The sequence below is a fragment of the Microtus pennsylvanicus genome, chromosome 5, assembly GCF_037038515.1.
Source record: "Microtus pennsylvanicus isolate mMicPen1 chromosome 5, mMicPen1.hap1, whole genome shotgun sequence".
Lineage (NCBI taxonomy): Eukaryota > Metazoa > Chordata > Mammalia > Rodentia > Cricetidae > Microtus > Microtus pennsylvanicus.
Window position 1 is genome coordinate 74097448 of NC_134583.1, and position 22886 is coordinate 74120333.

Sequence of the window (22886 nt, forward strand, 5' to 3'; positions counted from 1 at the left end):
CATTTCTAGGAAGTCCCATCCCACAAAGGTCCCAGCGCCTTTGGCAGCAGCGGATGAACCCGAGCTGGGACCTTTGAGTTTTCAAAGGCTGAATCAACAGTTTTAGAATGGCTCCTTTAGCGGGAGTCAGCAAGCCACGACTGTACCCGAGGCCACTCTGTACACGTTCTTGGAAGTCCTGATGCTTCAGAGTCTCGGGTCATCGCGTCACTGTACCCCATGCTGTCCCACTGCAGCGAATGCTACCCACAGCTGGGTCTTCCCAGGTGGCCGGATGGTTTCTACACTGCTGTATGAAAGTTGGTAGAAAACAAAACAAAAAACCTCCACTCTGGGGGCTGGAGAGATGGCTCAGTGGTTAGGAGCATTGCCTGCTCTTCCAAAGGTCCTGAGTTCAATTCCCGGCAACCACATGGTGGCTCACAACCATCTGTAATGAGATCTGGTGCCCTCTTCTGGCCTACAGACATACACACAGGCAGAATATTGTAGGCATAATAAATAAATAAATAAATATTTAAAAACAAAAAACCTCCACTCGAGCTCTTAGCAGTGCCCTTCCCCCCACCCGCCTGCCCCAACTGTCTCCTAGAAAACAGTTCCGTGTTTTGCTGTAGCTGGGCACTATTACGTGCTCAGGATTTCTTTAAGCTGACTTTTTAAAAAAGTTTAGTGAGTTTTAAGAGGAGCTTTATAAGTGGAAGACCAGCGTGTCTTGGCTTTCCGTAATATCCTAAGAGTAAGCACCATATGATCATTGGGGACACTGATGGAGATCAGTTGTCACCAGTATTTTTAACATTATCTGTGAGACACAGGAAGGAGGCGGAAGAGAGATGAGAGAAGTCCAGGGAGGGATTTCGGGTGCGCACTGGTCCCTGGCGCCCTGTGCCTCGCAGTGGTTCCTCTCTGCTCTGGAGTCCTGCTCTGCTTCCTTCCCGTGTATTCCTTTGCTGTTTCTCCTCCCGTCACCCTGCGATCTAGTCCCCTCCTTCACGTGGTGGCCTTTCTCACGTCAGGACCTATAATCACACATGTATATAAATGTGTACCCCCCGACATGTATAATTTCAGCTTCAGATTCTGCTTATGAGAGGAAACACGCCGTACTTGCTTGGCTTCCTTATTGTAATGATTTCTAGTTGTATCTATTACGGGTGCCTCCATTGATACCATCATGCCGGAGAACAAGCCTTTGGGGGACAGCCTCAAACCATGTCTACACCACAGTGGCTGCCTTTTTGCTCTGTCCTCCCATGGCCTTTGCTGGGCTTATATGGAGGCAGCTGTGGGGTCTCTTCCTCCTCCAACGAGAACCAAGAACCGCTCCACCCTTGACCCCATGGAATCTAAACTACCTTCATAGAAGTGATCTCTAAGCACTCACCCTGGGGCTCAGGCCATGCTGACTTTGCAGGATACAACTCAGCCCATAATATCCTCCCCACACATATACTGTGTCAACACTGAAGGCATGAGGCTGGGTTTGTCGCTGAGCCACCTCATGCACTTGCTGGGCCTCAGAAGACACACCCTTCCTTGTTTGATGTCCGGTGTCTTGAGGACTGTTGGTTCTGAGCCTGCCTGTTTGGGGGGTGGTTTCAGGTGGTAGCACCTAGTTTCACACAGACTCTTCTGAAACCCTATCCAGTAGGCAAATATTTCTTGTGGGGGGCGCAGGTGTTAGATTTTGATTTTTACACATCTTCATTTGACATTTGAAAGTAAAACCTTCTGACCTGGGGACTATAAAGACTTGCCAGACTTGGATGTAGTTTTCCCAGCCCAGTCACCTGATCACAGATGAGTACTTAGCATCAGGGGAAATGCCGTCGCTCAGTCTGCCCAGAGGCGGGTGCCCCTCGAGGCACCAAATCACTTTGACGGCTGCTGATTGATTTCACATTGAATAAATAAACTGGTCGTGGCCCAGGGGAACAGTGGGAGATATATTCAAGGTGGGTTGACTTTAAATCAATACGGTGACAATATTATCTTGTTTAATTTGGATGATGGTGGCTTTAAACATCAAATCAAGCAGTTTATTATGTCAAGAAAAGAAAAAAGAAGAGAAAGATATGAAAAACCCAGGAATAAAACTTTCCTGACATAACTTCTGAGAATATTTCACTACCGACAGGCCGTCATGATTGGTGATGACATCGTGGGTGACGTCGGTGGTGCCCAGAAGTGTGGAATGAGAGCATTGCAGGTGCGGACCGGGAAATTCAGGTCAGTGCCCATGGCCACTTCATTTTACTGCCCTTCTCTGGCCCTTCCCAGAATGCCAGCCTTCTCGACTTGGGGCTTTTCTTTCCAAACAAACAAAACAGTATGTGGACACTCATGGCCTTGTCTGTAGCTGGCCCCTAAGGACCAGTGCGGCTGACCTGCGTAGTAGAAATCACTGTCTTTCATTGTGTGGTGGTGGTAAGACGGCTCTCGGAGCAGAGCCTGAGCTTCAAGCAGACGTGGATCTGTGTGGAGTGGGGATAAGTATGCGAGGCTCTGTCTGTCCTGGTGCTGCCGTTAGGGAATCATGCTGGGTTGTCCATGCTGCTTTGGGCAGGGTGCTCCAAACCTTTGTAGCCACTGAGGTACGACTGGCCTCATGCCATCCGGCCACTTTCCTTCTCCTTTCGCTCCACCTTCCCCAGCCTGCGAGAGGCACAACACCTAGAGACCTCAGGGTTACTCTGGGTCTGAAGTTCATGAACAATTGCTAGGAATTGGGCAGTTGGATCTGCCTGTGGTAACTGGGCTGTGACTTGGCTTAGCCATTGAGAGTGTCTTAGGCATCGACCGTGTCTTGCTTATTTATTTATTGCTTAATAATTTTTTATTATAATTAGAATATAGTTACGTAATCTCTCCCCTTCCCTCTCTCCAACCCCCTGTTTTATATTTTGAGACAGGCTTGCATATAGCCCAGGCTGGTCTTAAACTTGCTATGTGGCGAAAATTGATGTAGAACTTCTGAGCTCCCCTCCCCCCCTCCCAAGTGTTGGGATTATAGGAGTGTATCTCCATTCCTAATTTATGCTGTACTGGTGTTTGAACACAGGGCTCTATGCATTCTAAGCAAGCATTCTACCAACTGAGCCATATCACCAGCCCCTGTCTTGCCTATTTTCAGTGGATTCTATAGTGGCTAAGCCATTCAAACAAAGCACTGTTTGGTTGATGCTAGAGAGACTTGGTGAAAACATGGTTGTCTGGATTTGAAGGATGGTAGGTCAGTCACAAACATCAGGATGATTGTCTTAGGCAGGGCTAGAACCCATCGATGGCCCGACTGTCTCTCCGAGATCCATCCTGGGTGAGAACCCTGAGGGAGGCGTGAGCTGAAACCATCTGTGAGCTGGGAGTGAGGGAGGGAGTCTCTGCACTCCTGGGGTCCCGGGACAGGAAGCCACTTCCCGACTCTCCCAGGGTGGAAGTGCCTTTGAAGCCCCCAGCATACCTGAAATACAGACTTTCTTTCTTCCCCAACCTCTCTGAGGAGGGTCTCGTGGCTCCATTGTTTATGTCTGGCCTGACAGAACCCTGCTTAGAAGCTACAAAGGCATTCTTCCCAAGTGACTAGCCTTCTCCTTCCTGGTCTGTTCACACTGATGTAAAACACAGTGCCACACTGCTGAAGACAGGAAATAAAGTCCCTCACAGTTCTGGAGGCTGGGAGTTCAAGATCATGGTGCCGGTAGGCAGTGTTCGATTCCAAGATGACTCCGGATGTATCTTCCTGCATCCCCAGGATGCAGAGGGATACTGAATCCTAACATGCACAATAGGAAGCAGAGAACCCACTCCCTCAAGCCCTTTTTAAGGGGTGTCAGTCCCCATGACCACACCTCCCGAAGGCCCACCTGCCAACACTGTCGTACCAGGAATCAAGTTTCCAACACTAGAATTTGAGGGGACACATTCAGGCCATAGCAGACTTTAAGATCTGTGATTCCTCCTTTTCCTGATTCTGCTTCCTCCTGCCAGAGGCTCCTCACTTGGCAGTGGGACTCAGCACCCTCCCATGGCTGCGCTCTGTTTATGGTAGTGTCCTGCTTAGCACATGTTCAGTGTGTGTTGCAACTTAGTGGCCAAACATGTGAGTAGCACGTTTGTATTTGAAAGCCCAGAGTTCATTAAGGAAAACATCTTAGTTGAGGAAAATGTGTCCTTAGTTGGGGCCCATGTGGCAGTCTAAACCCATGTGTCCCATGTACTCAGAATGCACTGTGGCTTTGCTCGTGGCTGGAACAAACCTCTAGGCTGCTGAGTCTCTGAGGAAGATCCCACACACAGAAGGGAGGTCCACACACAAGTAGGACTGGAGCACCCGCTCCAGTCTCCCAGGTGTGGGCCCTTTGCCAGGTCCAGTCATCTGCGTGCCATTCAGAGGGAAGTGTCAGTAGGGTGTGGGGGGGGTGTGACTCAGTGGTATAGATGCAAGTTTCTGTCCTGCCTGGTCCCACAGCTGTTCAGTCTTAAAGAAACACACAGAGGCTTATATTAATTATCAACTGTTTGGCCTGTTAGTTCAAGCTTATTATTAACTAGCTCTTAAAACTTAAATTAACGCATAATTCTTGTCTACGTTTAGCCATGTAGCTTGGTACCTTTTCTCAGTGAGGCGTTCTCATCTTGCTTCCTCTGCCTCTGACTGGTGACTGACTCTCTGCTTTCCTCTTCCCAGAATTCTCTTATACTTCCTGTCTGGCTACTGACCAATCAGCATTTTATTAAATTAATACAAGTGACAAATCTTTACAGGGTACAAGAGCATTATCCCACAGTGGAGTGCTTACCCAACGTGTGAGGCCCCAGAGCCATCAATTCCCAGCCCCATAAAACCCAAAACCACCCAAAGGGAAGTGATATCCACCTGATAGAGCTTGCACTTGGAGAGAGAATTCCATCCAGAGAGACCATCTTTTCAGTACATACGAGCACACAGCTGTTTTTGGTCTTCATTTATTGTGAAAATGGGATTATACTGTGCAAGGCACCCTCTTCCTGACTATTTCATGGCATCTTTCCATAACTGTAAGGTTTCATCCCGTGCCTGGCACATGCCAGGTCCTCTGGTGGCCAAGGGTGGTAACCATGCAGCTATGGGTTTCCAGGAACTGACCCCTTGCCCTAGTTCCACAGGACAGGACTGTTTGTAAAGAGGCAGATCATCCTTTGCTAGCCTGGAGGATGGCAAAATAGGAATCTTAGTTCTTACAAGGGAGCAATTGGGTCACTGTAATTGGGTGTTGGCTTTGTTTGTTTGTTGGTTTTTTACTCTTTACTTTTTGGAGACCCACTACCCAGCTCCCAAATAAATATATGCAGACACTTATTATTACTTATAAATGTCTGGCCTTAGTTTGGCTTGTTTCTAGCCAGCTTTCCTTAACTTAAATAATCCCATCTACCTTTTTTTAAATATTTATTTATTTATTATGTATACAATATTCTTTCTGCGTGTATGTCTGAAGGCCAGAAGAAGGCACCAGACCTCATTACAGATGGTTGTGAGCCACCATGTGGTTGCTGGGAATTGAACTCAGGACCTTTGGTAGAACAGGCAATGCTCTTAACCGCTGAGCCATCTCTCCAGCCCCCTCCCATCTACCTTTTGCATCTGGGCTTTTGTCTTTTTCCTACACACCTTTCTTTACTTCTCCCTCTGTGGCTTGCTGTGTAGCTGGGTGGCTTAGACAAAGTAACACAGCTTCACAGCATTAAAAAATGCAACATAAAAGAACACAACACATCTTCGCATCAGTAAAACAAATGTTCCACAGCATAAACAAATGTAACACATCTTCAACTACTATCTCACAACACGTCACCCACAGTGAGGCTATGGCTACTCCAGCACAAGAAGCTCAGTTTGTGCCATTGTACATGAGTGTTAAAAAGATGAGGGGTCTATAGGTTATAGTTCTAGAAACACCGCCAGATAGGAGAGCCTTGAGGGGCTTGAAAAGTGACTTGTCCCTATGGGCACATGCAAGAAACACTGTTTTCAGAGACCAAGTAGAGATGGCAAGCCCGGCATGGATCTTCTACAGAGAAGACAGTTTGAAACGTTGGCACTTCATTACTCTCCTGTTAGTGGCTGCCATAGTAAGGGTTTCTGTTGCTGTGAAGAGACACCATGAGCACAGCAACTCATAAAGGGAAACATTTCATTGGTGCTGGCTTACAGTTTCAGAGGGTTAGTTCATTGTCTTCATGGCAGGAAACACAGCAGACAAACATGGTGCTGGAAGAACTGAGAGTTCTGCATCTTGATCTGCAGGCCACAGGAGGTAAACTATGACACTTGGTGTAGCTTGAGCATAGGAGACCTCAAAGCCTACCCCATCGTGACACACTTCCTCCAATAAGGCCACACCTAATAGTGCCACTCTCTATGAGCTTATGGGAGCCAATTACTTTCAAACTACCACAATGGCCTAGTAGGAAATTAACCGTAATCCTAACCCTGACTGCTAACCCTATCTCTAACCCTAACATTTTGTATGCTGTACTTACTATCAGTGGACTCCTAGCAAATCTCAGTGTAGCCCTAACCCCAAGCTTTTATGACAGGAGGTGTGTGTTTGTTCCTGTACTGTCCCTTTCTCCAGATGACACTTAAGTCACAGATGCATGCTCAGGTGACCTGACTGTGCGCTGGTGGCCAAAGGGGTCCTGTTTTCCTCATCCCTAAGGAATGAAATGACCATTGTGAATAGCTATTGTGGCTGCTGTGAATCCAGCCGTGTCTCTGGCATCCGGAACACTGCCCTGCAATGTATGTTCTCCGTGTGTGCCAGCGGGCGGCCTCTGAATTCAGATGGGCTCGGGTCCCTTCCTCTCCCTCATCTCGACTCTTCCATACATATCAGGTTCCAGGATCAGCTCTGTCAATGAGTGGGGTTTACAGAAAGGCCTGGTGCTGGGAGCCTCTGACCCAGAGCAGGTCCTAAAGTGCATCATCTGACCTCATCCCTACACCAGGGAAGTAAGCATTGGCTGACCTCATCCCTACACCAGGGAAGTATCATTGTGCCTGTGGATGATGCATGCAGGTCTGGTTTTCAGGCTGTGCTGTTTTAAGAAGCAAATGGGAATTCTCTGTAGCCTTTAGTTTCTGCTGTGTTCACATGGGTGCTAGAAGGCCCACACAGAGTCCTCGAGGAACCTGCACCCAGGAAGGTATATCGGAGCCATCTCAGAATAGACCCAGCTGCCTGGAGTGGGGTGAGGTCCCTTACCTAGGGTCAGCCCCAGAGGCTGGTGATTGTCTCAGCAGGAAGGCCAGAGGACCGAATGCCCGAAGTCTGAGTAAAAGGCCCAAGGCATCTGCATTAGGCTGACCCTGGTCTGGCTTCTATGTCAGACTCCTTCTCCCAAGGCACCCACGTGAGGTTGACCCTGGTCTAGCCTCTGCACCAGACTTTCTCTATACTCTGGTCCCTGGGACAGTGCCGGAGGCTGCTCCTATTTCCTGCTGATAAAAGAGGAAATGGAACAGAGTCTCAGAGGGATCATGGAGCCCCGATAGCACTGTGCCACCTCTCACCTGCGGATGCAGACACTGAGGCCCAGAGAGAGCAGGGATGTTGGTGCTGGGCTGTCCTGCCACCCAGGGCACCAACTCCACCTACTCTGTGACCATCGCCTTTAGGTCCTAGATCATCATTGCGAAAGCAGTGGCTGGTGGTCAGGAACACAGAGCGTAGGTGGTGACCGTGCTGGGTGGAAAGGGGAAGGGCTAAGTGTCACAAGTGACTTCGACTGTGCCCCGTACCCTTAGGGGTCTCCCGTACCGTGACACTGTTGTAAGAACAAATGATCTTTCAGGATGCGCTCAGCTTGTCCAAGGTTTGTAAATTTGGGGGCTTCTCCAAAAGAAAAGCCATCCCACCAGAGCTAATACCTGCTAGCTCATGCCCAACCAGGGCAGCCCCCACCTAAGTGGAAGTCACTGGAAATGGGACCCTGGCTAGCCCAGGAAGTGGGTGCAATGGTAGCTAATCTATCCCCACACTGTAACTTGTCCCGAGTCCCCTCCCCACCAAGCAAAAATCATTTAAACAAGCATCTGTACCTCAGACAGGGCTACTGTAGGAGGCATGGAGTGGTGGCTGTGGCATCCTACCCTGGCCTGAGACTGGGAAGAATGTGGCGGGGGGCTGTCACATAAACTGTCCTCACAGTATTCCCTGTCCCTGGTGTAGGATGGAGAGGGGACCTCATTTTACCCCGTCCTAGGCCCAGGTTCCACATGTCAGCTGAAAGGCCCAAGCTTCCTACTACGTCCATGCAGCTAGTTGAAGCCCACTAGTCTTGGCCTTGGCTAACAAGGTACCTCAGGTACTAGGGAGGGTAAAGTTCAGGGAAGACATGACAACACCAGGTGGGGGGCAGCATCCAAGACAGGACGGCACCAGGTGGTATGGGAGCAGCATCCAAACTGCATTGACCTTCTCAAATCCGGTCCCCACCTCCCCTAACTGTCCTTTTCTTTCCATCCCCTCTTCTCCAGGGTCTCGGCTATACACTCAACTTTCCTCTTCCTCTTTCTTGTGCTACCTTGTGCTCTTGCCACAAGAGGGCGCTTTGTCACCAGGTTCTGGAAAAGCCAACCCTCCCTTAGTTCAGGACTTGAACACACAGAGCACAGGCAGCTCCCCTGCACACACTCACACATTCACATCCGTGCCCCTGTACTCCCGTGCATGCTCCCATGCATGCTCCCATGCATGCTCCCATGCATGCTCCCATGCATGCTCACCCCCTTTTGCTCCCCTGCTGCTGTGTGTCTTTGTCATGTTTGATGTCAGGCTAGCTTGCTGGATTCGGGACAAGCTGGGGTCTCAAGATCCAAAGCAGGTTCTGTGACCCATGCAGGCTTCTTTTTCATTTTCTGGCTGACACCTTCCCAGGGGAAAATCCTTGGAATGGTGCTCTAGGCTTGGGGTCCCCGCCATTGTTGGAGAGGAGAGAGAGAGGCCAGGTCTCTTTGTCAGGCGAGTCCTTGTCCACCAAGTCCCCTCCTGCCCCCTCTTCATTCGTTCCTTGAGCCCTTTGTCCGTGCTGTGCCCCTCCTCCCCTGTTCCCACGTGTCCCCACCTACCTCCTAAGCTTGTCTGGATCCTGTAAGCATCCTTGCCTGGCCTCCTTACCGATGGACTCTCAGTGCCCTTCAACCAGCAGGGGGCTCTACTTGCTCCCGGTGGGGACTAGAGGGGCAGGGTGACTTTTAACATTAGCTTTTCCATCTGTACCCCAAACATGCCCAGCTCCAGAAGCTGGGGAGATGGCCCAGTAAGTAAAGCATCTGCCTTACAAACATGAGGACCTGAGTTCAGATCCTCAGAACCCACAGAAGACCAGCCGTGTTAGGGAGCGTCTAATCCCGGTGCTCCCACGGTGAGATGGGCAGACACAGGAGAATCATGGGAAGTTTACAGGCCAGCTAGCCTGGTGCCTGTAGCAGCAGACAACCAGAGACCCTGTCTTGACCCCTGTGATTGTCCTCTGACCTCCACACGGGCTGTGATAGACACACCCATGCTCTCACAGATGAGCATGCATAAACATGTACAGACACAAATAAAAATAACAGAATTCCCCCAACCTTCTTACTTCCGCACCATTTTGGAGTTTCCCAAATCTATATCTTTGTATGCTGTTGCACACAGATTCTGTTGAGGTCTCTCTAGAGACTCTCGGAACTCTGGGGAGAGCTGTGAAGCCCCATGATGGCCCGCAGGCTCCTTCATCCCATGCCCCGCTCTGGCCCAGCCTCGGCTCTGTCAGGAGCAATGATTCTGAAGCCCGCAGGCAGCAGTTTCATGTGCTTTTTCCTTGTGACAACACCCAAGTTCACACTGTGGGGCCAGCAGATGAGGGTCAGTGCCCCCGAGTGCCATCCTTCCAGGTGACCAGTGATGCCTGTTACTAATGAGGTTAGCATTGATACCTTGATGATGGTGATTACCACTGGAGGTAGGCGGTAAAGACAATCCTCTGCTCCATATGGAGTTTGGAGCCAGCCTGGGTTTGCCTGCTGGTGAGGTTTAGCAAGGCTGTGTCAGCATGTGTGTCTCCAGTGAAGGCTTAGCTATGAGGATTCAGTGTCCAGGAGGAGGGGCATTTGTGGGTGCTGATTGCATGTGATGGTGTGAGCTCTGAAGATGAGAATCTCAGGCACAAGTGATAGAGAAGCCTCCAGTGATGGGGTTTGCAGGGCAGGGGCACCTGGGAGCTGGGAGCCCTCTGCTACAGAGGAAACTCCTGGACATCCTCCAGGCCTGAGGAGGGGTGGGTAGGTAGGGGAGTCCATGGCTAGGGGCGCCCAGTTTTAGAAGTGATGTGTTAATTTTCTTCTACACACAGCCCCTGCAGAATTTTGTTTGTTTGGTTGGGTTTTTTGTTTGTTTGTTTTTGTTTTTTGCTTTCTTGTGTCTAAATTGTACAGATAGCTCTAGCAGGAAGGGGCAGTGCTCATCCATCAGGAGTACCAGGTAGGAGGCTGGGAGGCTGGGGTATTATCAGCCTGCAGGGTGCTGTGGGGCTCCAGCAGGTCCCCGCCCTCACAGTGCCTGACACTCCTGGAGAGAAGGTGCTTGCTGTTGGCAGTGGGGCTTGAACTTGTGTCCCACCACACTGCAGCCCGAGAGGTTCACATTGCAGGACTGAGAGGGGCCGGTCCAGGGTTTCCCAGGCTGTTAATGCTGACCTCAGTTCTGTTGTGGTCTCTCAGAACATGGGGACCGTGGTGAAACTTAGAATGTATCTTCCCATCATGTATCGGAAGCGGCTCTTTTGACTCTTCCTTATTCCTTGACTCTTCTGGACCAGGGAAGGTGGTTATCCCGCCTTAAAAACAGAGTGAGGTTGGGGAGCTCTAACCTGACCTCTCTTAAAGAGCGAGGCTGAGGTTGGGGAGTCTGGATAGGAGGCTGCTCTGATCCCAGCCTTCCTATGCCTCTCTGTCAGCCTCCCCACCTCACAGTGGAACAGGCTTATTTTGGAATGTTCCACAAGGAGACCCGGCTCCTAAGGGGTGTAGATGGGCAGTAGGATCCCCGGTGGTGTGTGTAAGGCAGGCCTTGGTTGTTGTTTTTCTGTGTGTGGCAGGCAGTTCTGGCAGGCGTTAGGCAGCCCGGGGAGGAAGGGGTTAACCTTCTTGGACCCCACCAGTCAAGAGGAAGCTTAGTGTTTCCACGTGAAATAGTTTAAAATAAACTTCGAGGCGAACTCAGACAGGGCTGCTGCAGCCAGATGGAAGGAAGCACACCAAAGTGCCGGGGCGGGTAAGCGTCCCAGCTGGTGTGCCGCTGTGTCTCAGCTCAGGCAGCCTGACTGAAGAAGCCCCCCACAAGCCCAGTGGGCTGTGGACAGGAGGCGGGCAAGCCAAGGCTTTAAGTCTGGCCCCTGGAATGTCGTCCTGGCTCTGCTGGAGACCGCCAGGTGGCTCAGCCCCCCTGATTTCCTAATAAAAGCAATAGCCATCTCTTTAAAAGAATGTGAGCCACGCCGTGTGCCAGGAGACCAGCCCCAGTGCTGCTTCTTGGAACAAGCATAGAAAGTAAATCAAGTAAATTATTTAAACTCAGTTGCCTCTGGGTTTAAATAATTCAAATTCAGGAACAGCTCAACCTAGTGGACCCTAGAGTTCGAGTGATTGTAAAGTTCCCACTTTCCCCGTCTTCCCACCGCTCTCCAGCTGCTGAGAACAGTTCAGGACACATGCACTGAGGTCCTCGGGGGAGACACTGGACATCAGACCACTGCCCACATGACCAGAAGCAACCTCTGGGATGGAGGCTCCAGGGGTGTCACAAATCAAGGCCCGGAGAGCGGGTGGCAGGCATGCCCAGCCTGAAGTGAGATATGCAGTTGGGAGGTAGTGGAGAGAGCTGGCGCAAGGCCGTAGGTCCACCTCAGGGTTGGCAGCAGACCCGCACTGTTCCAAAGCTCCACAGTGCCTGGTCACAGCTCTGGCAGGATGCCATCGCTCGCTTGCCCCTCCAGGTTCAGGTATCAGCTAGGAGGACGTGTGTTCTGGGGGCAGTTGCTGTAGAGGGCAGCTCTGGAGGGGCAGCGTACTCAGCCTGGCACCCCAGCCCAGGACAGCCACGCTTTTCATTTGCCCTGGCTGGTTCCTGTGTATTTTGCTGCCGCTGCCTGGGGCTGTGTGGGCTGGCTTGCTGCAGTTGAGGAGCTCAGGAAGGTGTTTTCAGGTCTTTTGAAACCAGAAGCAAAAAGTTTGTGTAGTTATTGCAGCTCAAGAAAATGTCTGGGCACAAGTCTGAGGCTCTCGCTGCCCTGCCTACTCTGGCCCGAGCCTCTCAATCCTACAGTTTCCCCACCGATCTCCCTCGCCTTGCTTGGGGGTTTCGGAGGGCATATCTGCCTGCCCTCATAGCTGCTGTCTACCTGTGTCCCGCACATTTGGATCTCACACACGGGCCCTTCTGGCCCTCCCATCCTGTAGTTCTTACTACAGCTATGATGGGGCCCCTCTGTGACCAGTGACCTTTGCCCCCACTGTGTTGCATGTGTCCTAGGAACAGGGTCTACCCAGACCACCCTCACTGCCGTCCCGTACCCATCACAGGAGACAGGGCCTCTGCCAAGACGTGTTGGAGGGCCGGGTGCCAAGACATAAGCCCTTGTCTGAGAGGTGAAAAGGAGAATTCCCCCCACTTCAGCCAATATTCTGCAACCCTGGGGTCAAGGCCATATGTAGTGTAGACAGGACATCCTGTCTGGGGATGTCCAGGATGATACAGGAATCCCTGACTGGGGGCGGGGGAGGGGGACGGTCTTGTCCTCCCATAGACTGCATGCTGCTAGCTGACCTAGGAGACCCCGGACCCCATCATCTTCCCCTCAGACGTATTCTATTCCAGGGTTGACTTTCCTATGGGTAGGGAGCAGGTGCCTGTGTCTGCAGCTGCTCTGAGCCTCTAAGACGATCTGAAGGCCTACCAAGGCTAAGCCTGGGAGCAAGGAGTCTTTCCTGGGTTTAGTACCTTACTTGAGAAGGGAGAGCGGAGGAGCCGGGGCCTCTGCCACAATGATGCCAGGCTGTGTTTTGTTCTTGTCTCGTCAGGTGGAGGGTTCTGTGGGGCCTGCCTAGGCCCAAGTCAGTAGTCTATAGAAAAACCATTCCCTGCCCTCAAGATTCCATTCCTCCTTCCTGTTTTTACATGTTTAATACAGGCTGCAATTTTTGTCTTTTTAAAATTAAAGTGATTTTTCTATTTCTGCATGAAACATCTGCCCTTTGGAAAATATGGAAAAACACAGAGGAAATCACTTAGACTCCCATCTCTCTGAGGGAGCCCCAGTTAGCTTTTCGCTCTGCCTGTTTCTTTAAAAAGCAGCAATAACAAAAAGGACATGAAATGCAATTATTTATAAAATGCAGTTTTGCACTTGAAATCATATGAAGAGTATTTAAACCTCACTATATTTCTGTCCTAGGGCATGAATGGTTCCTAGCAGGTGACCCAACAGTGGGGGGGGGGGGGAATGACCATTGGGGCTGCACCCAGGAAGTTGAAAGCTAGCGGAGCAAAGGGGGTGTAGGGTACTTTGTCTGGTCTGGCCTGAGAGCTGTGAAAACCAGGGCTAAGTGCATGCCTCTCCCAGCCTTGTATGCCAGAGGAGGCCTCCCGCCCCCATACAGCGAATCCAGATCTCCCCGTCTGTGCTTTCTGGGATAGAGTAGAAGCCCTTCACTTCTTGGAAGTCAGGGGTGGGGACTCCGCTTCCCGTCGTGAGCCTGAATCTAAGGACAGCTCTGCGCACATTTGTCACTTGCCTGTCCTGACTGGAGACCCAGCCAGCCCTAGACTTAACCCTCTTTGTGTTGTGGCCTGTGTCTAGCAGCCCCAAGGGCCCGACACTAGAGATGTCTGCCCCTCAGTTACAGCGTTGGTCAGTTTGACAGAGAAGTGCTCCGAACATACATCCAGCTGTTTGTTGGTGGCCCCTGGGCTGGAGGTTTAGGTCAGAAGGCAGGCGTCAGAAATACCCTGTCTGCTGTGGTCAGGGTTCTTCTCATATTAAAAAAAATAATCCTTATTTTTAATGCATAACATGTAGCAAAAGCACCCAGACCCTAGATGCGCACAGCTCTGTAAGCTAATGAATAGGCTGGTCCTTCCAGCATCTTCTACCCTTTAACCCTCAGATGCACCTTCCTGGTAGCAGAGACAGTTTTGCCTGTCCTGGGGCTTGCTATAAATGGAAATAAACCATGTGTGCTATTCTTTCCCATGGTCAGACCTTTGAAAGGACTCTGTCAGGCTGGCAGTCAGGCTGTGTGACGCCATCCTGCCATCTATGGTGGGGAAGGCCCCCCTGCAGAATCCACAAAGGAGGAATGTATGAACAAGGAACTTCTGGATTGGTTGGCATGGGGGTGGCAGACACAGGACACACCTCCAGCCCCCATGGCCTCTCCCTGAGGAGGATCCTGAAGGGTAAAGAGGAGAACCTTGGAGGAGTGTCAAGAGAAAGGTAAATGAGGAACAGGAGCAAGCCCTGGCCACATCTGCCCTGTCCTTTTGCTGAAAGGGGCTCAGGAAGTCTGTATGGCAGGTCGGAGATCAGAGTGGTGCCCATTACCTCTGCCACCCCTTAAGGGAACCCATCCATCAGCACTGCATGTTCTGCTCCTGGACTAAGCCAGTGGGACAGTGGCATGTGCTGATTCTGGTGGCTCCAGGAAGCCCCCACTTCTCCAGACCACCTCCATCTTCTTCCAGGGGGTGGAGCCATTTCTCTACCTGGACCCTTAAGGACTTTAAAGAGGAAGGGAGATGTCATGTGGGATGGCACAGGGGACCAGATGCTGTGACCCAGCTATGGCTTGGCCAGGCCTGCCTCTCAGTGGGTTTTAAGCTCTTCTCCCAGAAGAGGCAGAGTGGTTGACCAGACTCTGGCATCTACTCTCTCTGGTTACCTCCCCAACCAAGGGTCCAGCATCTTAGGGAGCACTTGAAATATCAGCCAGTGTCCCAAGCTCAGGCTCGGTGCCTTACTACGGCAGCTCTAGGGGAGCAGAAATGAGGGCAGAGCTGGTGGTATGGCTCTCAGTTTGGACTTTGGGACTCTGCAGAGATGGGTACGTTATGGAGCACTGTGCTTAGCTCCCTGTGCAAGAGACATCTCTAAGGGGCTGTTGTCAGGTTCTCTGCAGACCTGGAGCAGAGGAACCCTGGATGGATCCTGACCATGGCAGAAACCAGGAAACAGCCACACCGTGCCACTAAGTCGACTTCCCAGTTCAGACTGCAGCGTTTATTGATTCTGTCCATACACAAGCACAGAGCCCTCCCAGCCCACCTGTCTTGGCCCATCTGTGCTACTGTAACAGAGCCAGAGTTGGTAATCAACAGAGAATAGAAGCTTGTCCAAGGCTCTGCCACAGGTAAGGACTTTCTGTGCTCAATCTTCATGAAGTGAGAGAACAGAACAGCAACCAAGGCAGGGAATGGTGCCCTCCGAAGCCTCATTCACCATTGGGGAGCCCTTGGGGCTTCGTTGCCTCTTAAAGGCCCCAGCTCTTAAAACCAGCACAAGGCCATGCCTAGGAAGGAACACACTGAAACCTGGCCCATCTTCAGAGCCCACCTCCTGAGGGTCCATTAGGATGACAACATCCGTCTTGTTTGGGCTGCTGAATTTCAGCACTGTTCATGTCATAATTCACAAACTTCCCTGTAGGAGCCTGGCAGCTGTTTATAGCTCACCCCATGTGGTCTTGTTCAGTTCAGCCAAGAATGAGTACAGCATCCTGAGCAGCATCCTTGCAGTGCTGGTGGAGTCGCTTGTTCCTGTGTCTCACCTCATGGGCCATCCTAGGGTTAAATCGGACAGCCGGCATTATGAATGGGTACCCAGCGGTCTGGAGTCAGGCTGTAGCTGTTCTTGGAATAGCATGGAAGGCAACCTCAGTGGAGTGTACTGGTCCATGTGAGTGTGACACATTTGTGACTAAGCCCGGGGACCCTCAGACAGAGAGTGACAGCCTCAGTTCCTGCTGGCCCCTCTGAGGAAGGCACTCAAGTACTGGGAGAGCTGCGTCCTTGGGGCAACAAAAGCCATGTTTGGGTGCTGGGGTCTTAGCTTAGTCCTCCCCCGTTTTGAAGCGTCCTTCTCTCCAGTGGTAGACAAAATGTTTGACTGTGCCAACTTCTGGGAGCGTTACAGACCAAATAGGAACACCCCTGTAACCTGGCTAGGGTTGCCCCAGGTAGATGGCTAAGGCTCCATCCACAGCAGTGATAACTCCTGACTGCCTGAAGCCTGGGTTGAGGTGCATAAGACTCTGGGCCTCTGAGCAGAATTCAGGGTGTGTGGGGAATGCTGGGTTTGACTGAGAAATGACTGCAGAGGTCCAGGTGGCAGGAGCAGGCAAGGGAGGCTGCGCTTGGGGGGTTATGAGCTAGCTTTGACTTCATGGCTCTCCCTCCCCAGTAAGGACAGCCTAGGAGCCCCGACTCTCAAGGAGACAGGAACATACCACAGTCCACTGATTCACAGCCCACCAGTCAGAGATGGCTTTCTCTCCTGATTTGGGGTATGTATGAATATCATTAACGCACTTTCAAGTGGGGTGCCGTGGAGGGTAGAGGGTTGGGCACCCTGAGTACTGGGCCCTCTGCTCTCTGTCCCTGCCCCGACAGAAGGGGATGGAAGGGGGATAGAGACAGGAGACGGAAGAGCAATAAGTAGGGCCAAAGCAGCCAGCCCCACAGAACAGGAAAGGACTGGACTGCCTGTGGAAGGCAGAAAGGCTACGTGGCAGCCTCTGACGTCCAGGGCTACACAGCAGGCAGCCTCAGGGCCTTTGGACACATTGACTGTATCTTAGTGGCTAGGCCAGGTGAGAGGGGACTGCATGTTTCTGGAAGCGCAAGTCAGCTGGTCACCTCTGCACCCTGGACGCTTACCTCTGACTCCAGAAGCTAAGGTAGTAAGGACCTGACAATGTGCTTCCTCTGTGACGTTTCTTCCCTGGAGACTAGCCCAGCTCATGGGGACACAGAGGCCACAGCACTTCTACCCAGGCTGTCAAAGACATTTCTCTGTGTTTCAGAGACTGTGCCCTGTCCCAGCGTGATCCCATACATCTCTGATCCCTCCATTACATCCTGTCATTTGAGTTCCATTGTGCACCAAGTGTAACTCCAGTGGCCCTATAGAGGACAGGCAGTAGTCGGGAAAGAGTTTGCCATGCAAACATGAAGACTTGAATTCAGTTTCCAGAAACCACTAAATAAATAAACAAACAAAAAACCACCACCACAACAAACTGGGCATGGTGGTACATGCTTGTGAACTCAGCAGTGGGGAGACAGAGAGGTGGATTCCTGGGTTTCACTGGACTGCCAGCCTTGCCACTGGGGAGTCAGGGGACAAGTGAGATCTCTCAAAGGGTAATACCTGAGGGTGTTATGTGTGCACTCACATGTGGGGTGGGGCTGGAGGTGTGTGCGTGCGTGCACATGCACACACACAGTTTCCTGGGAAGAGGTAGGAATCCAGGGCTCACAACAATCAGCTGGCTTGGCCTTCCACAGACATGTGGTCTGTTCTTCGCCTTCCTCCTTCCCAACTTCAAAGCCCCTCTGCCTGTATAGCAGGGAACGACCTTTTGAATAAAGCCCTAAAGAGCCAGCATTTCAGCAGTGTGACCCCGAGGAATCGGAATGGTCCCTTGGCTGATTTATATGCTATACATTTGGGGTTTAAGTGGAGCATAATTGTAATCCATATGCCTGTTAAGGTAATTACACTTATAAACCTAATATAATCCATAGATCAGTGGGTTTAGAGCTAATTAAGGCAACCGTAATTAACATTTACAAAACCCTTGCAATTACTGGATATCCTCTAAGCTGGCCTTCCAAGCTGATAATGAGCGCCGCTCAGCATTCTTTATTCTGCACGTTGAGGCCTTCTGGGTCTCCCTATGGGGAGGGGTCAGCACCTGCTGTTACCACCGCCAGGGCTCTGAGGCAGGTCCCTACCCCAGTAGTGATAACTGAGGGAGCAGGATCCTGTACCTTGTTTTCTGGCCAGTTAGATTCCCATAACAAAGGGCGTTTTCGAGAAACAAAGGTACTAGACCCTCAAACCCAAAGCAGGGCTCTCATCTGGGGAATGCGGAGCTTCCCTGGGTTCAAGAGCTTGGAGGACGGCCTGCGCTCTCCCCTCACTGCCCCTTCTACCTGCCCACAGCACGTGGTTTCTTCCCCGAGTGGGAGCAGGTAAGAAGGGGCCTCCAGAAAACCCAGACAGCCCAACAGTAGGACAAAGTACCACCACACCTAAGAGCCGCACAGAGGTCCCCTGTCACTCCCCACCCCATCTGGGAGAGCCGAAAAGCCCTGCAATCCAGGCCCCTGCCTTGAAAGGATCGCCGCAGCTGTCCTGTTTAGGATCCGACTTTTCCCTGATTGGGAGGGGTAGGAATCCCACTGTCCTCGAAACACGTCCTCTGTGCCCAAGGTACTCTCCTGGCAGCATCCTGTGGCCCCTTGCGAGCCATTCTAGCATGGAAGGGAGGGCACTTCAGGCCAGTGTGCAGGATTTGGGGAGGGGTTATTTGGCTTGGGCCACCTGAATGCTGGTGGTTTTGTGAGCTCTTTTAGACTCTGTACACAAAGGGGATATAAAGATAAAAACAGTGGGCTTAAAGCACTTAGTTTAGAGCCTCGTGCGCAGTAAGCACCCAAGTAGTGTACCTACTATCCTTGCCATCTACACTGACCAGGAGGGCACAGTGAAGGGGGGTCAGGGCCAGTTAGGTAGTTCTGAGGTCAGTGCCTGTGTCTTGCTGGTGTCTCTGTGTCCAGCGTCTTGACGGGCCCTCTCTTCTCATCTTTTCTACACTTTCTCATCTCTAGGCAACAGAGTATTTTCAGAACTTTACAGCTCTGCCAGGAATTTCCAGCCAGAAGCAGGTTCCTGTAATGGAGGGCTAGGACAGGATGTATGTATGTGAGGAACACACTCACTTTGAAGAAAAAGGCAAAGCCTCACAACGTCTGTGCATGGCCGTGCATGGCAGATAGCATGCACTGACGCCTGACAGCAGCAATGCAACTACATTGCAGGTGTGAGAGAACAGAGAGAGATGGAGTTCTGGTTCCAAGTTTGTTTGCAAAATGTGACTAGGCCAGGATTTGAACCCAGACTTTCTTGTCTCTCCAGGGAGCCCCACCCTGTTCTCCTCCTAAGAGAGCCATATGAAGCTGAATGAGGGTAGGGATGGCAGGGGATGATAGGCAGGGCAAGGCTTCAGGGCCCAGACAAGGCAGGTGGAGATGGCTAGCTGAAGGGAAGGACCACAGTCTGGAAACCCTGCCCCAGGACCCTTTGGTGGTCCACAGGCCTGCCCAGTGCAGCTGTTCCATGAGAACCTGCTAAAGAAGGGAAGGCACTACAGAGAAGCCTCCTCACCAAGCCCTGCTGCGTTCCCTGTCCAGAACCCCGCTGAGTTCTGTGTATCCGAATGTGTGCATCTCCTGTCTCCATCCGATTACCCTTGTCTCTGCCATCTGGGAATGCTGGGATTCCCGACAAAGGCAGGTGTGGCAGGGGCTCCCTTTCTCTGCACAGGACTGCTGAAGAACCGGTTAGCTTCATTGGGTTCCTGCACTGCACTGTCCAGGACCCAAATATCATCCGTGGACACATTTGATCCCCTTTTCTATTTTCTTTAAGGCAAGAGAACCTTTCCGTCACTCAGTCTCAAAAAAAAAAAAAAACAAAAAAACAAAATAAAACACTGTCACAACCTTCAGACTCATTAAAAAAAAAACAAACAAAAAACCCACTGTGCCTGGTGGTGGTGGTGGTCTTTAATCCCAGCACTTGGGAGGTGGAGACAGGCAAATCTCCATGAGCTTGAGGCCAGCCTGGTCTACAAGAGCTAGTTCCAGGATAGCTAGGACTGTTACACAGAGAAACCCTGTCTTGAAAAGCCAAACAAACAAACAAGAAAAAAGAAAAGACTGTACAGAAAATAGCAGTTTTTCTTTTATTTCAAGATTTTTAAAATATATGTGTACATGTGAATTTACGTTCACCGTGTGCAGAAGCCTGCGGAGGCTAGAATAGGATGTCAGATTCCCCGAAACCGGAGTTAAAGGAAGTTGTAAGCCCTTCTGTGAGTGCTGAGAACTGAACCTGGATCCTCTGCACAAGCAAGAAAAGTGCTCCTACTACCCCCGTTTGCAGTTTTCCTACAGGTAATAAAGATGCCAGCACTGCAGAGCTCCGGAGTTCTGGGTCCAACCCTGCCCAGAGCCATTTCCATGAATAGGTTCTCAGGATCCGTATACCAAGTCCCAGATGAGGGCACATCACTTATCCTGTTTAGGGACATGTAAAATCCTTGATTGTATTTGTCCCCCCATGACACATCAGAACCAGGCTGAGCAATGGCTGACTTGCCCCCAGTGCCCAGCATTTGTCCAGTGCTTACAGGCAGCAGCTCGTTTTGTCCCTGCCGTCACCCAGAGGCCACTGCTCTGAGGTAGAAAGGGCAGATCGCATCTGCTGTCCACCCCAAACCTGCACGCCTGCTGGGGTGCACGGCGAGCTCTGTGCTGTGTTTGAAAATGAGGTGAGAGCATATGCTCTTTGTCTGGTAACACTCTTTCCAGTGATGGGTGAAGGACATCCCTCTACGTGATTAAGCCTGCCACCATGGGGCCTTCTCCCACATGGCCACTCTAGTGGTTTCACCCAGCTCCTTTGTGTGGACACACGATAGCCAGCCTTTTATGATTATCATTGCATGATACAGTTGTTTGCTTGTTTGCTCTCAGTCCATAGCTGAGGTTACCCTGGGATCCATCCTGTAGTCCAGACTGATCTTGAACTCACGGCAGTGCTGCCTCAGTCTCCCAAGCCCTGAAATGATGGGCATGAGCCACCATGCCTGACACTAACCCTGATTGTAGACAGGGCCACCATGGGCATTCTTGTTCACGTGGCCTTGCACTTACTTGTGATTTCTGCATTAGGATAAATTCTTTCATAGGAGATTGCTGGGTCAGAGGGTAAGCAGAATGCTAAGATTTGAGTACTTCTGCAGAATTCGCCTTCTAGTTGTTTTACCCTGTCTGTATGACGGGCGTCTTACTTCTTTATATCCATGGCAACAACAAATTCTGCCAAGGCACAGTGTTGTTCTTTTGAAAGCAGGCCTTCATTGGTAGGGGAAATGGAGTCATCTTTGATGGCTGATGAGACCTTTTTCCTCCATAAATTGCATATTCATTTCCTTTCTCAGCCTTTATTGTGTTTTTTAGTTGAAGGCTTTCTCTTAATGAGAAATCTGCATTTCATCAGAGATGGAACGCAGCGTCTGCGGCTTATTGATTCCCTGGAGAGGATGGAGAGGCTGCCTCCTTTTTGTTCTCGGAGCCAATCAGATACTATGACTGAAGACACTGGCAAATTAATTTCAGGCATGTGAGACTGGTGGTTGGTGCACCATAAGGCCAACTCCATTTTAGCCATTACGCAAAACGGTGAGGCCGTGTGGACTCCTCACAGACCAGGGTTCAATTCTCCACTTGGCCACTTTCTGTCAGACTAGACACCTCAGCAAGTGCTGGTAGAGTGTGGCCAGTGTGGTCACCAAAGTCCTACTTACTTGACTGGGAAAAGCCACACCGCCTCCTAGGAAGCTATGGACTTAATATGTCCAGTTCAGAAGTGGAACTGGGTAGAAGTCACGGAGACAGCACCAGTAGGCAGGTGACATTTGCCATGTTGCGGCACCCCCACAGCCTGCCCAGTATCACACAGAACGGGCCGGACGCCCATCTGTATCATCGAGCAAGCCTTTAGTGTTTTCATGGTCCCTCCTAGGCCCAGGTGTTGAGCGTAGGTTATCAGAGATTTTATTTAAAAAAGATGAAGGAGCAGGAAGTTGACGGTGACAGCCGGCCAGGGTCCTCTGATGACCAGACCCCCACCTGGCACACTTTGGGAGGGTGTTTGGTGAGAATATCAAGTCACTCAGTTCTTTCTCTACCTTTTTGCTTGGACTCGTAAGTCTTTAATGCAGGAAGCAAAAGAAATTACAAATAAAACATACTTGGCCAGCTTCCTGGGCCTGGACAGCCCGATAGTCAGACCTGGCCCTTCCTCCTCTCTCACCCTCTCTGTGCGCTCCACAGATGATTCTGAGTATAAGTGTCAGACTGGCCTCACCCCTGGATGTCAGTTAGCCATGGCTTCAGAGAGCAAGGTGTCCACACCTTGGGCTGAAAGAGAAGAGGGACTTGAAAACCAAGAGAGCTGTGGAGGGTACTTCAGCAGGGTGGCTTCCTTCCAGCAGGCTGGAGCCATCTGAAGTGGAGTCTGGACTCTGGAATGCTCAACGATCTCGCTGGACTTTGGAAGTGTTGGGCCTCTGTTGCCCTCTGGCCCTTGGCAATACTGACCTCGTGCTGAAGGAGGCTGGGTGGGATCCAGCACACCTGCTGGGATGTGTGCTCGTTGACTCCAGCTGCCCTGTGTCGTCTACTTCCTCAGCTGTGGGTCCCAGGCTTCCAGCCAGGGACCTGACCAGGTTCCCTAGGACTCACACCCTCCCAGCCAGGTCCTAACCCAAGCTGTGTTGACTTAAAGGCCACCCACCAAGGCAGCAGGAGGGTGGAAGGCCTTGTGGAAAAGAACCAGGCTCAAACTATTGCACACAGGGTCAGGAATGGATCCCGGAAGATGTCCTCGCCAGCCTGGAGTGGGCCACGGGCTTGGGAGACTGGTTCTTAGAGTGCTGGGACTCACCGTCCCCTGCATTGTCCCCAAGGGCATCTTCCTGGGATGCAGAAGGCCAGCTTTGGGTTCTGTAG

The 22886-nt window shown here is 51.2% G+C and overlaps 1 protein-coding gene across 1 annotated transcript in view; it reads left to right on the forward strand.

Annotated features, from left to right (window-relative positions):
* Lhpp (phospholysine phosphohistidine inorganic pyrophosphate phosphatase) overlaps nt 1–22886 on the forward strand; it is an 86587-nt gene that overhangs the window by 34000 nt on the left and 29701 nt on the right. Inside the window, exon 6 of the mRNA XM_075972545.1 lies at nt 2141–2232. Within this exon, the coding sequence (XP_075828660.1) occupies nt 2141–2232 (92 nt within the window). The remainder of the gene's footprint in view (nt 1–2140; nt 2233–22886) is intronic.